The 15,217-nt window shown below is 40.1% G+C and overlaps 1 protein-coding gene across 2 annotated transcripts in view; it reads right to left on the bottom strand.

The window, feature by feature from the left end:
• The window catches only part of FRY (FRY microtubule binding protein), a 572,796-nt gene that overhangs the window by 155,934 nt on the left and 401,645 nt on the right, over positions 1-15,217 (bottom strand). For both annotated transcript variants that reach the window (XM_023751126.1, XM_006085476.3), the window contains one exon: positions 13,839-13,921. In XM_023751126.1, coding sequence (XP_023606894.1) covers positions 13,839-13,921 — 83 coding nt within the window. The remainder of the gene's footprint in view (positions 1-13,838; positions 13,922-15,217) is intronic.

The raw sequence follows: 15,217 nt of genomic DNA, 5'->3' as shown, positions 1-15,217 counted from the left end.
CTTCCTCTATCTCTCTTGTCAATGTCCTATACAGGTCTTTTACCTCCTCAGTTAAGTTTATTCCTAGGTATCTTATTTATTTATTTATTTATTGTTGTTTTATTTATTTATTTATTGTTGTTGCAATAGTAAATGGGATTGCTTTTTTAGTTTCTCTTTCTGAGAGTTCATTACTGGTGTGTAAAAATGTCATAGATTTCTGGGTGTTTTGTATCCTGCTACCTTGCCAAATTCATTTTTTAAATGTGTGTGTGTGTGGTGCTTATTTCTTTTTATTCCAATTTCATTTATTAAATCTGTTTTTTTGGTGTGGAGTCTTTAGGGTTTTCTATGTATAATATCATGTCATCTGTGAATAATGACAGTTTTATTTTTTCCTTTCCAATTTGGATGCATTTTATGTTTTCTTCCTGTCTGATCACTGTGGCTAAGACTTCCCATACTTGTTGAATAAGAGTGGTGAAAGTGGGCATCCCTGTCTTGTTCCTATTCTTAGGGAAAATGGTTTTAGTTTTTGCCCACTGAGTATGATGTTGGCTATAAATCTGTCATATAGGGCCTTTATTATGTTGATATATAATCCCTCTATTCCCACTTTGAGGAGTTTTTATTAAAAAAGGGTGTTAGATTTTTGTCTAATGGTTTTTCTGTGCCAATTGATATGATCATGTGATCTTTGTCTTCCAATGTATTTATGTGGTATATCACACTTATTGATTTGCAAATATTGTACCAGCCTTGCATCCCGAGAATAAATCCCTCTTGGTCATGGTGTATGATCTTTTTAATGCGTTGCTGGATCTAATTTGCTAATATTTTGTTGAGGATTTTAGCATATGTTCATCAGGGATATTGGCCTGTAATTCTCTTTCTTTGTAGTGTCTTTATCTGGTTTTGGAATTAGGCTAATGCTAGCCTTATAAAAAGAGCTTGGAAGTGTTCCTTCCTCTTGGATTTTTTGGAGTAGTTTGAGTAGGATAGGTGTTCTTCTTAGTTCTTCTTTGAATGTTTGGTAAAACTCTCCTGTGCAGCAATCCAGACCAGGGCTTTTGTTTGCTGTGAGTTATTTATTTATTTATTATGGCTTCAATTTCATCAGAATTTATAGCCTATTCAGGGTTTCTAATTCTGTTTGATTGAGTTTTGGAAGATTGTATTTTTCTAGGAATATTTCCATTTCATTTAGTTTATCCAGCTTGTTGTAGTATAGTTGTTCATACTTTTTTTTTGTTTGTTTTTATGATGCTTTGTATTTCTGTGGGATCAGTTGTTACTTTACCTCTTTTGTTTCTCATTTTGTTTATTTGGGTCATCTCTCTTTGTTTCTTGATAAGTCTGCCTAAAGGTTCATATAAATCTTATTTATCTTTTCAAAGAACCAGCTCTTGTTTTTATTAATCTTTTGTATTATTATCTTAGTCTCTATGTCATTTATTTCTGCTCTTTATTATTTCCTTCTATTTACTCTGGGATTTTCTTGTTGTTCTCTTTCTAATTCTTTAAGTTGTAGGGTTAGATAGTTTGTTAGAAGGGTTTTTTGTTTTTTGAGGTATGTCTGTAATGCTATGAACTTCCCTGTCAGGACTGCTTTTATTGTGTCCCATAGATTTTGTGTTGCTCTGTGTTCATTTTCATCTGTTTCCAGGAAGTTCTTTTTTTTCTCCTTTGGTCTCTTTGGTAACCCATTAATTGTTTAATAACATGCTATTTAGCCTCCATGTGTTTGAATGTTTTCAAGTGTTTTGTTGTAGTTGATTTCTAATTTCATACAATTGTGATCTGTGAAGGTGGTTGATATGATTTTAATCTTCTTGAACTTGTAGAGACTTACTAGTAGTTTGTGTCCTAACATGTGGTCTATCATTAAGAATGTTCCATGTGCACTTGAGAAGAATGTATATCCTGCATCTTTGGGGTGAAATGTAAATGTCAATTAATTCCATCTGATATAATGTGTCATTTAGGATTGCAGTTTCATTGTTGTGTTGATTTTTTGTCTAGAAGATCTATCCAGTGATGTCAGTGAGGTGGTAAAGTCCCCTATTATGAATGTATTGCTATGGATCTCTTCCTTAAAATCTTCCATAATTATATATATATATATATATATATATATATATTTGGGTGCTCCTATAATTGGTGTATATTTGTATTGGGTGTATATGTTTACCAGAGTTATATCCTCTTGTTGAATTGATTCCTTTAGTATTATGAAGTGGCTTTCACTGTCTCTTCTTATCTCCTTCACTTTGAAGTCTGTTATCCAGATATCTTGCCCTCTCTCTTCTTCTGGTACCCCTATAATTCTGATGTTCGTACGCTTTGTCAGATATGAGTCTTGCTACACCAGCTTTTTTTTCATTTCTATTTGCCTGGAAAAAATTTTTCCATCACTTCTCTTTTAGTCTGTATGAGTTCCTTTTTCTGAGTTGGGTCTCTTATAGATGGCATATATATGGGTTATGTTTTCTTATCCATTCATCAACCCTATATCTTTTGATTGGAGCATTTAAGCCACTTAAAATTAAGGTTATTATTGATAGGTAGTTATTTGTTGCCATTCTTATTCTTTATGCCTGTGTTCTTCTCTTTCTCTCTCTTTCTTCTTTTTACAATAGTCATAGTCTCTTTTTTCTTGCAGTGTTGGTTTGGTGGTATTAAACTTTATTTATTTATTTATTTGTCTTTGAAGCTCTTTATTTCACCATCTCTTATTAATGATAGCCTTGCTGGATAGAGTAGTCTTGGGTTCAGTTTCTTGGTTTTAATTACTTTGTATACTTCATGCCATTCCCTTCTGACCTGAAGTGTTTCTATTGAGAAATCAGCTGATAGTCTAATGGGAGCTCCCTTGTAGCTAACTTTCTGTCTCTCTCTTCTAGTCTTTAAGATTCTTTCTTTGTTTTTAATGTTTGCCATTTTTATCATGCTGTGCCTATGTGTGAATATTTTGGGATTCTTCTTGATTAAGACTCTCTGTGCTTCCTGAACTTGGGTGACTTTTTCCTTCACCAGGATAGAAAAATTTTCTGCCATTATTTCTTCAAACAGGTTCCTTTTCAGATTCCTTTCTCAGATTCTTCTCCTTCTGTCACCCCTATGATGTGAATGTTATATTTCATGTTGACCCAAAGTTCCCTTAGACTCTCCTGCATTAGAAAATTTTTTTTCCATTTGCTGCTCTGAATGTGTGTTTTTTTGTACCTTGTCTTATAATTCACTGATTCAGTCCTCAGGTTCTTCTAGTCTACTGTTGTATCCTTTCAGGGTGTTTTTTATTTCAGCTATGTCATTCTTCATTTCTGATTAATCCTTATTTATTGTTTTAACCTCTCTGTTCATGTTGGTGTAGCTCTCATTAAGTCCCTTATAATTCTCATTAAGTTGCTTGTAGTTCTCACTGAGTTGTTTGAACACCCTTATTAACATTACTTTGAATTCTTTATCTGACAGCTTGTATCCATTTTATATCATTCTTTTCCTGGTGATTCCTCTTCTTCTTTCATTTTGAGGTTGTTTCTTTTTTTTTTTTTAGTTTTAAAATTTTTTAAAGTTTGGAACAGAATAATTCCTCTAAAAAATTTTTTTTTCTTTTTTTTCTTTTTTTTTTAAAATATATGTTTTTATTGATTAAGATATTACATATGTGTCCTTATACCCACGTTACCCCCTACCCCCCCCTCATACCCTCACCCCCCCCCCCCCCGTTGTCCGTGTCCATTGGTTAGACCTATATGCTTGCATGTAAGTCCTTTGGTTGATCTTTCCCCCTTACACCCACCCTCCCCTACCTTCCCTCCAAGGCCCGACAGTCCAATCAATGCCTCTCCATCTCTGGATCAGTCCTTGTTCATCAGTTTATGATGTTCATTATATTCCACAAATGAGTGAGATCATGTGGTATTTATCCTTCTCTGACTGGCTTATTTCACTTAGCATAATGCTCTCTAGTTCCATCCATGGTGTGGCAAATGGTAAGAGTTCCTTTTTCTTCTTCCTCTTCTTAAAGAATACCTTTCAGCATTTCATATAATGCTGGTTTGGTGATGATGAACTCCTTTAGCTTTTTCTTATCTGTGAAGCTCTTTATCTGACCTTCAATTCTGAATGATAGCTTTGCTGGATAAAGTAATCTTGGTTGTAGGTTCTTGCTATTCATCACTTTGAATATTTCTTGCCACTCTCTTCTGGCCTGCATGGTTTCTGTTGAGAAATCAGCTGACAGTCGTATGGGTACTCCCTTATAGGTAACTGACTTTTTTTCTCTTGCTGCTTTTAAGATTCTCTCTTTGTCTTTTGCTCTTGGCATTTTAATTATGATGTGTCTTGGTGTGGTCCTCTTTGGATTCCTTTTGTTTGGGGTTCTCTGCGCTTCCTGGACTTGTAAGTCTATTTCTTTCACCAGGTAGGGGAAGTTTTCTGTCATTATTTCTTCAAAAAGGTTTTCAATATCTTGCCCTCTCTCTTCTTCTGGTACCCCTATAATTCTGATGTTGGTACGCTTAAAGTTGTCCCAGAGGCTCCTTACACTATCTTCGTATTTTTGGATTCTTTTTTCATTTTGCTTTTCTGGTTGGGTGTTTTTTGCTTCTTCGTATTTCAAATCTTTGACTTGATTCTTGCGATCCTCTGGTCTGCTGTTGGGAGTCTGTATAATATTCTTTATTTCAGTCAGTGTATGCTTAATTTATAGTTGGTCCTTTATCACAACATCGAGGGTCTCACTAGATTTCTTGAGGATCTCACTACATTTATCGGCGGTTTCCATAAATTCTTGAAAAATCTTAGAACCGTGGTTTTGAACTCTATATCCAGTCATTTGCTGTCCTCCATTTCTGTCATTTGTGACCTGTTTCTTTGTCTTCGCATTTTGTCTGCTTCCCTGTGTTGGTAGAGTGGTTTTGTGTGCTAGGTGTCCTACAGGGCCCAGTGGCTCAGCCTCCCCAGTTACCTGAGGTGGACACTCTTGGTGCACCCCCTTGTGGGCTTTGTGCACAGTCTTGTTGTAGTTATGCCTTGATTGTTTTAGGTGTCACTGGGAGGAATTGACCTCCAGGCCAATTGGCAGTGAGAATCAGCTGTGTCTGCAGTGGGAGAACTTCTGTGCTGAAGACACCCTTCTGGGGCAAGACTTGCTTCAGTGGGGCTCTGGTGCTCACGGAGTCTGCCCCCTGAGTGTGTTCCTTATGAATCTGAGGAGTTGTAATCTGGATGGTCCCACTCTGACCACTGGGTACACTGGCTCTTGGATCTAAGGTGGTGCTAATTAAGCCTCTTCCTGAGGTTACCCAGCAGGAGCTACGAAGAGATATGCTGATTCCCCTTCCTTTTTTGGGGGGTTTGGGGGTGCCCAGATGAGGCCCAGCTGTGAAGCAATGCAAGCTGCTGTGGGGCCTTGGGCCTTCTCTTGGAAGTTCTGGGTCTGTCTGGCCCAGCTACAATTTGTTAGGTAGTTGTCAGATTGCAAAGGACCCGGGCATTCATATGCAAAAGGCTTTGCAGCAGCCTGGATGGGGCGGGGTCTCGGAATCAACAGGGAGGAGCAAGCAGCTATGGCTGATTCTCAGCCCTGCCCTAAGGGGCCGCGCGTCTCAGTGTCCCGGTAATTGCTGCCAGCATCTCTGAGGGAAAGCCGCCCTCAAGTTCCAAGTTCTGCCTGCTGCCAGACCGTCCAGTTTCTCCCCGTATGAGCCCTGGGACCCCAGAGATTTCCCGGAACCTGAGTTCAGAGCAGTCGGGAGCTTGTGACTCCCTCCCGATTCAAAAAGACAGCCACGTCCTCAGGTGCCCGCCCCTTTCCGTGCGCGCCTCCGTACCCTCCGTACCTCTGCACTTTACTTTCGTAGCTCCTCTGAGTCTGTGTGCTCTTCTCTTTCCTTCTAGTTGTAGACTTTCCACTCAGCCAGCCTTCCTGTGGTTCTGGATGATGACCGTTCTGTCTTTTAGTTGTATTTTTGAAGTTGTTGTCGGATGCAGCAATTTCCGGTGTTTTCCTATGCCGCCATCTTGGTTTCTCTTGAGGTTGTTTCTTTGTCTCTCCATTTTTGCTGTTCTTTTGTATTTGTTTCTATGTATTAGATCAAACTCCTATGCCTTCCAGACTTTGTGTAGTGGTCTTATATAGTAGGTATTTTGTGAGATCCAGTGGTGTAGTCTCTTAGACCTCCTGAGCTGGGTGCTCTAGGAAAGCCCCTTGTTTGAGTTATTTGGGTTCTCCTGATGTAATTTGGTCTTGAATGTTGTCCCATTTGAGGATGGAATCTTCTCTCAGGCTGGTTGACTATGTGGCTCACCCCTGACCACATCATGTGAGCTGTTGTGAATGTGCTGACAGAACATAACAAAATACAACACAACAAACACAGAACAAAAGGAACAAGACAAAAACATACACAAGACCCTACAGCACCAACAAAAGCAACCACTAGAAAAGAGAGAATTAGGAAAGAGAAAAGAGAGCAAGAATTATAGAAGAAACAAAAGAAAGAGAAAAGAAAACAAATGATTAAAAAAAAACACAAACAAAAAAAGGGGAGGGAGAAAATGGAATATGTAGGGGCAGAGCTGAAATAAAGAAAATAAGAATAAAGAACTAGGGGAGTAGGGGAAGGAAAACAATTTAAAATAAAGGAGGAAGTAAAACATTTTGAAAAGGAAATAGAGGAGACAGCAGGTAGATCCAAAAAATAACAAAAGGAAAAATTATAAGAAAGCAGGAGAAAAAGAAAAGAAAAAAAATTGAGTAGGAAAAGGGAAGGGGAAAATGAGATAGATGAACAAAACAGTAGAGACTAAATAATAACAAGTAAATAAAGCAGATAAAGAAGATAAATAATAAAAGGAAAAAAATGATCAGGCCAAGAAAAAAAGGAAGAAAAAAAAGAGGAAAAGAAAAAAGAGGGGAAAAAAGAAAAAAGAAGAAAAGAGAAAAAAATGTGAAATAGCATTCATTTCAGAAACTGTCCTCCTTTGTCTTTCAGCAACCTGCTTGAAGTACCAAGGGATCCACCGTTTGTGTCTTATCTCCGTAGGACTTGGCTCTAAAGCAAGTTTGTTAGCAGCATGGGGCCCAGGGCTGGATCAGCAAACTTCCCCAGGTTTCCTGGGGTCTGCCTCTGCCCACCTTTGCCTGCCAACCAGCTGTCAATCTTCATCACTCAAAAGTCTTTTTCTGAATGGGATTTAGGCAAAATTGAGAGTCTAGACCTCTGAGTTTCCTGTGAGGGGGAGGTACTGTTCAGATTTCAATGAATGTGGTGGGTGTGCTTCCTTGTCCCAGAGCTACTCCTCTGCAAGTGACCCAAAATATTACTCTGCCCTTGGTTGGGCAGAGATTCTTGTATGCAGTCTGGTGGGATCAGCTGGAAACTTGGAGTTTTGATCAGCTCTCCGGTGTGGGAAAGTACCAATCAGGTTACCGGGATAGTGGGGCAGATGGCCCTTCCACCAATCCAATCACTGATGCTCCCTGAGACTGTTCAAACCATCGGGTTGGCCTTTGCTTTTTTCTCCTCTGAAAAGGTCAAAATATAGGGCGTGGCAGGCAGGGCTACTGAGGGTGTGGAGGGCTATATCACCTAGGGCGGGTTATTTTCCTTTTTCTGCTATTTGGCTACTAGCAGCAGCTAGAGCCTTTCAGGAAAAATGGCCGTTTTGTTTTGGAGGTGTACAACCAAATGCAGGACTCCTGGCTGCTGCTTTTCCATGTCTCCCCACAATGCTTCCCCCCGAGCCTCTCCGTAGGCACCTGGAATCCACACAGCCCACCCTTCAGCAAAGCTCGGGTAAATAGTTGCAAATGAAAACTCCTGTGCTCTGGGTTAAAAAAAAAAAAACACACCAAAAAACAGAAACAGAGGCTTTCTCTCTCTAGGCTCCAGTCTACCAGTTCCAGACTTTGAGGTGGCCAGCATACCTGCTGCCTTTCACGGCTGGATGTTACCTGAACTGCTGGTCTCGTGTCTGGTGCTCCAGGCTGTGGAGCCCAGCCTAGGTTCCAGGCCTCAATCGTCTAAGGCAGTGGTTCTCAACCTTGGCTTCACATTAGAATCACCTGGGAATCTTTTTAAAATCCTGATTTCTGGGCCTGTCCTCTGGAAATTCTGTTTCTTTGTTACTAATATTGTGGCCTCACCCCATAACAAAGAAACAGGAGCCCAGCCTAGGTTCCAGGCCTCAAGCGTAGAAGGCAGTGGTTCTCAACCTTGGCTGCACATTAGAATCACCTGGGAATCTTTTTAAAATCCTGATTTCTGGGCCTCATCCTCCGGAAATTCTGTTTCTTTGTTATGGGGTGAGGCCACACATTAGTAACAAGAAACAGAATTTCCAGAGACGAGCCCAGAATCAGGATTTTAAAAAGATTCCCAGGTGATTCTAATGTGCAGCCAAGGTTGCTCTAAGGAAACAGACCCTCCCATAGCTCAGACCTCCCCTCGCACTCTCAGCCTGCCCCTGGAAGCTGGGTCAGCCCCTCTCATGACCTCTCCCTTCCTATGGGTCTCCAGGTGTTTTTCTGTCCTTCCTTGATATAAGCCTCTTCCTCAGCTGGACCTAAATTGGTCATTTCTGGTGTATGTTCCCCACTTTAGTTTTATTTCCGGTCTGGCCCTAGGAGGAGGTGCAAGAAAGGTCTGCTTATTCAGCCACTGTTTTTTAAGTCCAGGAGTCTAAGTTTTAATGGGTGATAAACCTTACATTCTGTAGGAGGAAGGACTTTTCCTTTTTTGCTTTTTAAGAATGGGGCAGACCCTGGCTAGTGTGGCTCAGTTGGTTGGACATTTTTACAGGCAGTGAAAGGTTGCCAGTTTGATTCTCAGTCAGGGCATATGCCCGGGTTTTAGGCTTGATCCCTGGTAGGGGGCATGCAGGAGGCAGTTGATCAATGTTACTCTCTCACATTGATGTTTCTCTCTCTTCCTCTCCCTTCCTCTCTCTAAAAATCAAAAAACTTTCTTTGAAAGATTGTGGCCGAAATGTATGCTGAAGTAGCCAGCTAATCCTCATTTTTTTCTTTATGTAAATTTGCTCTCAGAATATTTCTGGAAGGGTCATGTTTCGAAGAAGGCACTGTGATGACTGGCTTCCATTGCAGTCTCTAATCCTGGGCACATGGCTACCCTATTCTGTAGCTTTAATCAGGTGCTGATTACTAGTCAACGTGCTACAGAGTTAATTTCACGGGATCATTCTCCCAAAGTTAGTTGCCTTTTAGATGGTGGCATTTGAGCATCAGGACTTGGCCATTATGTTTGGAGACATAAGGCAAAAGTCATCTGTTCTAATTTATTTGTTGGCAGTATAAGAGAACACCTGATTACATCCCATACCATGACAGTTAAAAATTACCCCCTTTTCTCCAAAGTAACAATCTTCAAAGTTCCTCCACAGTGTCACATCCTAAAGGAAATTTCTACGTTTTCTCTTCCCCAAATGTCCATTCCAGCATCATATGTTCCAATTTTATGAAAGTAATTTCTGTCTATTTAAAAAGGGCCTCCTGCCATTGTAGCTGTTTTGACAAGAAGAGTTGTTCGTCTTTCTTTCTGTCCATTTTTCTTTGGGGAAAATTGAGCTTCCACTGAATCCACCATAGGTCATTTAAGAACCTGCCATGTGCTCAAAACTCTCATAGCTGATTACATCAGTGGCAGGACATACCACATTGTCCTGTCTTGTTTGATCCTGGCTATGAGAGGCTCTAGCCTAGTGGAACTCATAATGAGTGTCTGAGAAGGTAATCATTTGGCCTTTAGACACAGCAACTCTTCTGAATCTAGTTCTAATTAATCCAGAACATTTTTCCATTTGAATTACATGAACTGGCACTTTTAATTTTTTCATCTAATTCTTTAGAGGTCTTTGCAAAAAGCCTCTTTCACTGGCATCATTTACTAGAACAATTTCTTCTAGCACGTGTGTTGGTGAGCAATTAATGATACTATGGACAGTTGGCAGACGTGTGCTCAAAGCCTCATTGTGGAAAACAATTACCATACTGGTTGTAGGACCAGAGCAATACTTTAAAAAACAGAGGTTCATTCATGTGCCTTTCTCTACTTAAGCCTCTCCAGTGGCTTCCCTTCACATTCAAAATGAAATCCAAAATCTATACCATGGCCTTTTAGGCCTTACAAGATCTTCCTCCTGTTCCTCCTTGGCTTCTCTCCCACTACCACCCCCTTGCTCAATCCACTCTATCATATTGGCTTTCTTGCTGCTCTGTGACCATGCTAGGCACTGTTCAGCTTCAGAGCCTTTGCACCTACCGTTCCTTGGGATTGCAGAGCTCTTCCTCATTAGCTGAGTGGCTTGGTCCTTTACGTCATGCATGACTCTGCCCAATATCACTTGATCGCAGAGGATTTCTGTGGCCACTCCACTAGAATGAACCCCAATCACTTTCTGTCCCCTTGCCCTGCATTAGTTTTCCTCTGGGACACAGATCATAGTCACCACCAATGACTGCCTCGCTAGCTCTAAAGAGCTAGGTGGGACCTTCTCTATTTTTTCATTGTTGGTTTCCCTGCTACCTGGAATAGTATCTGGCACTTAGTAGAGAATTAATAAATATTTTTGAATGAATGAATGTCCTCAACTGTAACATAAACATAGCAACAAGTTTCATGGAGTTATTTCTTATAACACTCTCCATATAGGCCAGGAGCATTTAAGAGCAAGGGCATTTGGGCCCACTTGGTACTGCCCAAGTATGTAGCTTCAATTAAGCTGCTTAATCCTGGCACAGGTTTTAGTGTATTAAGAGAAAGGATGAATGACATAATCTTTAGGCAATTTCTCCCAAATAACAGTTTTTCTTGGTTGCACTTTTGAAAGGTGGTGAGAAGTAGTTGATTCAATGCTGCCAGTCCAGAGTAGAAAGGTTAGCAGAGCTGGAGGAGGGTGTATGAAAACTGTAATTGTGAAATGGAGGCTCTGAACAAGAACATGCACTAGGACCAAGCATAGCCCAATTCTCCTACACCCCAGGAGAAAAAACTTACATAATATTGATAAAAAGCCGCTTTATAGATGAGGGTGTCCATTTTACTCAAGGTGCTATCAGTTTGCGTGTGTGTGTGTGTGTGTGTGTGTGTGTGTATGTATGTTAAGAGACTGCACACAATCTTTCCTTTTGGATAAACCCAGCTTATACCATGAAGCTTTGGGCCACTAGGTCTCTCCTGATGCCTTCTTAGTCTTCCTAGATCTGCTGATACCCTTAGGAATTCTGGGTGGAAATGATTGCCCTTAACATACACCAGATGCCTAGGCATAAGGTTTTTGAAAATGAGCCTACTAAACTTTGCTTTTCTTGTGGCATAGGCCATATCCATGATTATGTAAATAGAACCAAAATTATATCAGGGAGAACCCATTTACCAAAGTCCTGAGTATTCCTATCATATTAGACGTGCTGCTTCTTCCAGACAAAGTCAAGCCCTATGACTTGAACACCTGGGGAAAAAAATCTTAGTATGTATTTTATGGCTTTTTGTGATGAAAGCTGTTTGAGTAGCTTGATTTAATTTTCTCTTATAATGAGTAACCTAAAAGTAAAAGCTCTCTGAACGCAAACTACATGCTATGAACTCTAATCGCTCTGTTCAATAACAGTAATCATGTAAAAAATATTATTGAGACTGACTCAATTGGGTTCAAATTCTGCACCAAAATTTTCCCATTTTCTTTATATTGGTATAAGAAATTTATAAACATTTCTAGGTAAAACAGAAGCCATCCTATCTAATAAAGAGGGAATATGCTAATTGACCCCCATGCCATTGCAAAGATGGTGGCACCCACAGCCAATAAGGAGGGAATATGCTAATTGACTGCCCCGCCCTCAAAGATGGAGGAGCCCACAGCCACAAGATGGCGGCGCCCAATCCCCTCAGCCCCACCAGGGCCTTGCCGCGCGCCTGCCTCAGCAGTCCCCCAGTCCCCTCAGCCCCCCAGCCGCCTAGGGCTGGCCCAAGGTGCAGGCAAGCCTCAAATGGTGGCTGCTCAGCCGCCCAGGGCAGCCTGAGGCTCAGGTAACCAGGGCTGGCCGAGGCTTGCGCTGCCGGCAGTGGCAGCAGCAGAGGTATGATGGGGGCGTCGCCTTCCCCTGATCGCCGGGTTGCCTCCTGCCCCTGAGGGCTCCCGGCCTGTGAGAGGGGGCAGGCCAGGCTGAGGGACCCCCCTCCAGTGCATGAATTTTCATGCATTGGGGCTCTAGTAATGATAATATTAGACTTTTAATTTCTTATCTGAATTCCCTATCATTCTTCCTCTTTATAAATACTTCTATAACTTCTTTCTTTTTGTCTCTAAAGTTAGTGATGTGAGTTAATTATCATCTCATTTTATTATAATCATCTTTCACAATTCACTATTTAATAAATATAAGGAATGTGAGATTTTACTACCAGAGGACTGTAAAGATACCTTTTTTAAATGATTGATATTTTCAGTATAGTATTTTTACCAAATTCTGTGTCCTGTACCCAGAACAAAGAGATACATTTTAAAGGAATCAGCCAAGGAGAGTGGTATTCCCAATGTAAACTCTACAGCCAGAGTGTGTTATTTTTTGTTACATCACACCTGCCACATACTGGGGAAGTATTTGACTGCTTAACATTTTCATGATTCATTTTTTCTGTCCTCAAATTTTGGGTTACAAAATATATAGTAACCAGACTTTTCTTAAACTGACATCTCTCCATTTCTTGGTACTATTCTCCCATCTGTAAAATCTAGTCCCTCCTGGAACTCACAGCCTGTGCTCCGGAGACTTGGCTGTTGGGTTTGGATGGCACAGATACAGACCCTGGTGGGGACCAGAAAGAAGGGAAAACACAAATAGCTTTATTTTACCTAAAACTAATGGTTCTAGTAAAAAGTTTTAAAGCTGCAACTTCACCTAAGTTAGAGTTTGATAATTATGTATGGATTTTGGACAATTCTCCCATTGGTATTTTGAAAGGCAGAGAATTTCCTAGCTATGCAATAAGAGGTAAAGAAGAACAGCTGAACTATGGTGCCATTAGGCCTACTCATCTCTTACCCCACTCTGAAAATTTCCCATAAAAACAAAACAATTTAAAATGATAGCTAAAAAGGCCCCAGGTACTGACTTTCAAAATAAACCTAAACCATGAAATATCCTCATATTTACGATTTCCACCAAAATAGACAAATAAACTCCACCAGTTAGTTTACTGATTTCCTTAGCATACCTAAATGCCACTGGGAGTGTTCTTGATTCTAGAATTTCTGTGACTTGTGTGTGACCAAGTAATACTCTTTGCCTGCTCAGTATCTACAGATGCTGTCCAGGGCTCCAATAAAATCAGTGAATGCATTGCTTTTCAGTTTCTGTCAACTTCCCAAGGAACAAAGGCATTTCTGTGATGATTGTATCTCCCATTTATCAGGTTTTCATTTGGCTACCAAGACAATGCTTTTGAGAGACTTTGTGTGAAAAATGGGTAAGCTGATTCACAAAGCTTAAAGATTAAATCCACTCCCACGATAACTGCAATATTGGTTATCTAATGAGACAATTTTTTACTAGCCTTTCCCCAACTGCATTACCAAGAAAAAAATGCCAAGAATATAAAAAATACAGATTTGGGTAAAAATTTGAATTTTTATAATTTTAATTTGTCCACTGCTTGGCTTCTTGTTATTTTCAGATGCTGACTCTATGCTCATCTGCATAGTGGGATTAAATGATTGTTTATATTTATAGGACCCTTTTTAGCAATTAGAATAAGAATAATAAAAATACTCGTACTCCATTCTCCAACCATCTGGATTCCACTTGAAACCCCACACCTGGTGGTACTTACTTTTATCCTCATCATACGACCCTCCAGAGCTATTGCTGTACCTTGACTCCAGGCGAGTATGGGCTCTGATGACGTTATTAAACCTTCAAATACAAGAACAGCCATCATTAAATACTGCTGTGTGTGTATGTGCTATTTTCATAAACACATACTATTATTTAGTGATTGAGTTTTTGGCAGCTAGTTCCAATGATGCTTTTCCTAAAGAAATACTGCAAAAATTGTATCACAAACATTTATTTTTCCCTGGAGAGGTCTAGTGGTTGCTTTTGCTCATAAGCATAGTTTAAACCTAGAACAGATAAACATTTTAAGGCTATACTGAACTGGAGAATTATAACATTTGTTTGGAAATGAAATGGAGTGATACTGAATAATATACATCCCTTATTCAAATGAGAGCCTGGCAGATGGTAGGTGGTCAGTAGCTAACTGATGCATGATTAAACATTGAAAATTGACAAGACATAAAAAAGTGGTTCATAATATATCTTGGACTTTACTGGCTTTAAACTTTCTCTTAAAATGACAAGAGGGTTTTAAAAGAATATGGTTTTTAATTGGAGAGAGAGAGAGAGAGAGAGAGAGAGAGAGAGAGAGAGAGAGAAACATCAATGTATCAATGTGAGAGAGAAACATCAACTCATCAACTGGCTACCTCCTGCACACCCCTTACCGGGGATCAAGCCTGTAACCCAGGCATGTGCCCTGACCAGGAATCACACTGGCAATCTTCTTTTAGTGCATGGGTGAATACTCAACCAACTGAGCTACACCAGCCAGGGCGATTGGAGGGTTTTTAGAAAAAGGTAACTAGTTGGGTTGTAAAATAACCAGAGAGGCTCTTTCTGTCTGGTCTCTCTGTGGATTAAGAAGTAACGCCCTCCCACCCCCCTGCTGCCAAAATGGTAGAAATATAGTAACTTCACACACATTATTCATTTACTCTCACTTACTCATCTTTGATATAAGCACTGTTTACTTTATGAATGAGGAAACAGGCCAAGTGAAACAGCTTGTCCAGTGTCATGCAGAAGACAATGGCAGCGCAGAAATACTTTTGGTTCCAATGAGAGAAGGCAAGACACGGGATTTTAGGACAAAACTTTCACTAGCTCTATGACCTTGGCCAAGTTCTTTACCTTCATGGGGTCCCTGTTTCTACACCTGCCAAAAAGTAATACTAATAATACTTCACCACTTATTTTGTTGGGGTTGTAGAAATCAAAAGAAATGACACGAAAATGTTTCCAACACCGTGAGGTACCATCAAACTCTAAGGTACTAATTATTATCCTATATAATAAAGAGGTAATATGCAAATGGTTGTTACACCATGATGCGTAATGACCAACAGCAGGAGGGCGGGGCATTGAGCA

The sequence above is a fragment of the Myotis lucifugus genome, unplaced genomic scaffold (assembly GCF_000147115.1).
Source record: "Myotis lucifugus unplaced genomic scaffold, Myoluc2.0 scaffold_19, whole genome shotgun sequence".
NCBI lineage: Eukaryota > Metazoa > Chordata > Mammalia > Chiroptera > Vespertilionidae > Myotis > Myotis lucifugus.
This window is presented reverse-complemented; position numbering and strand designations above follow the sequence as displayed.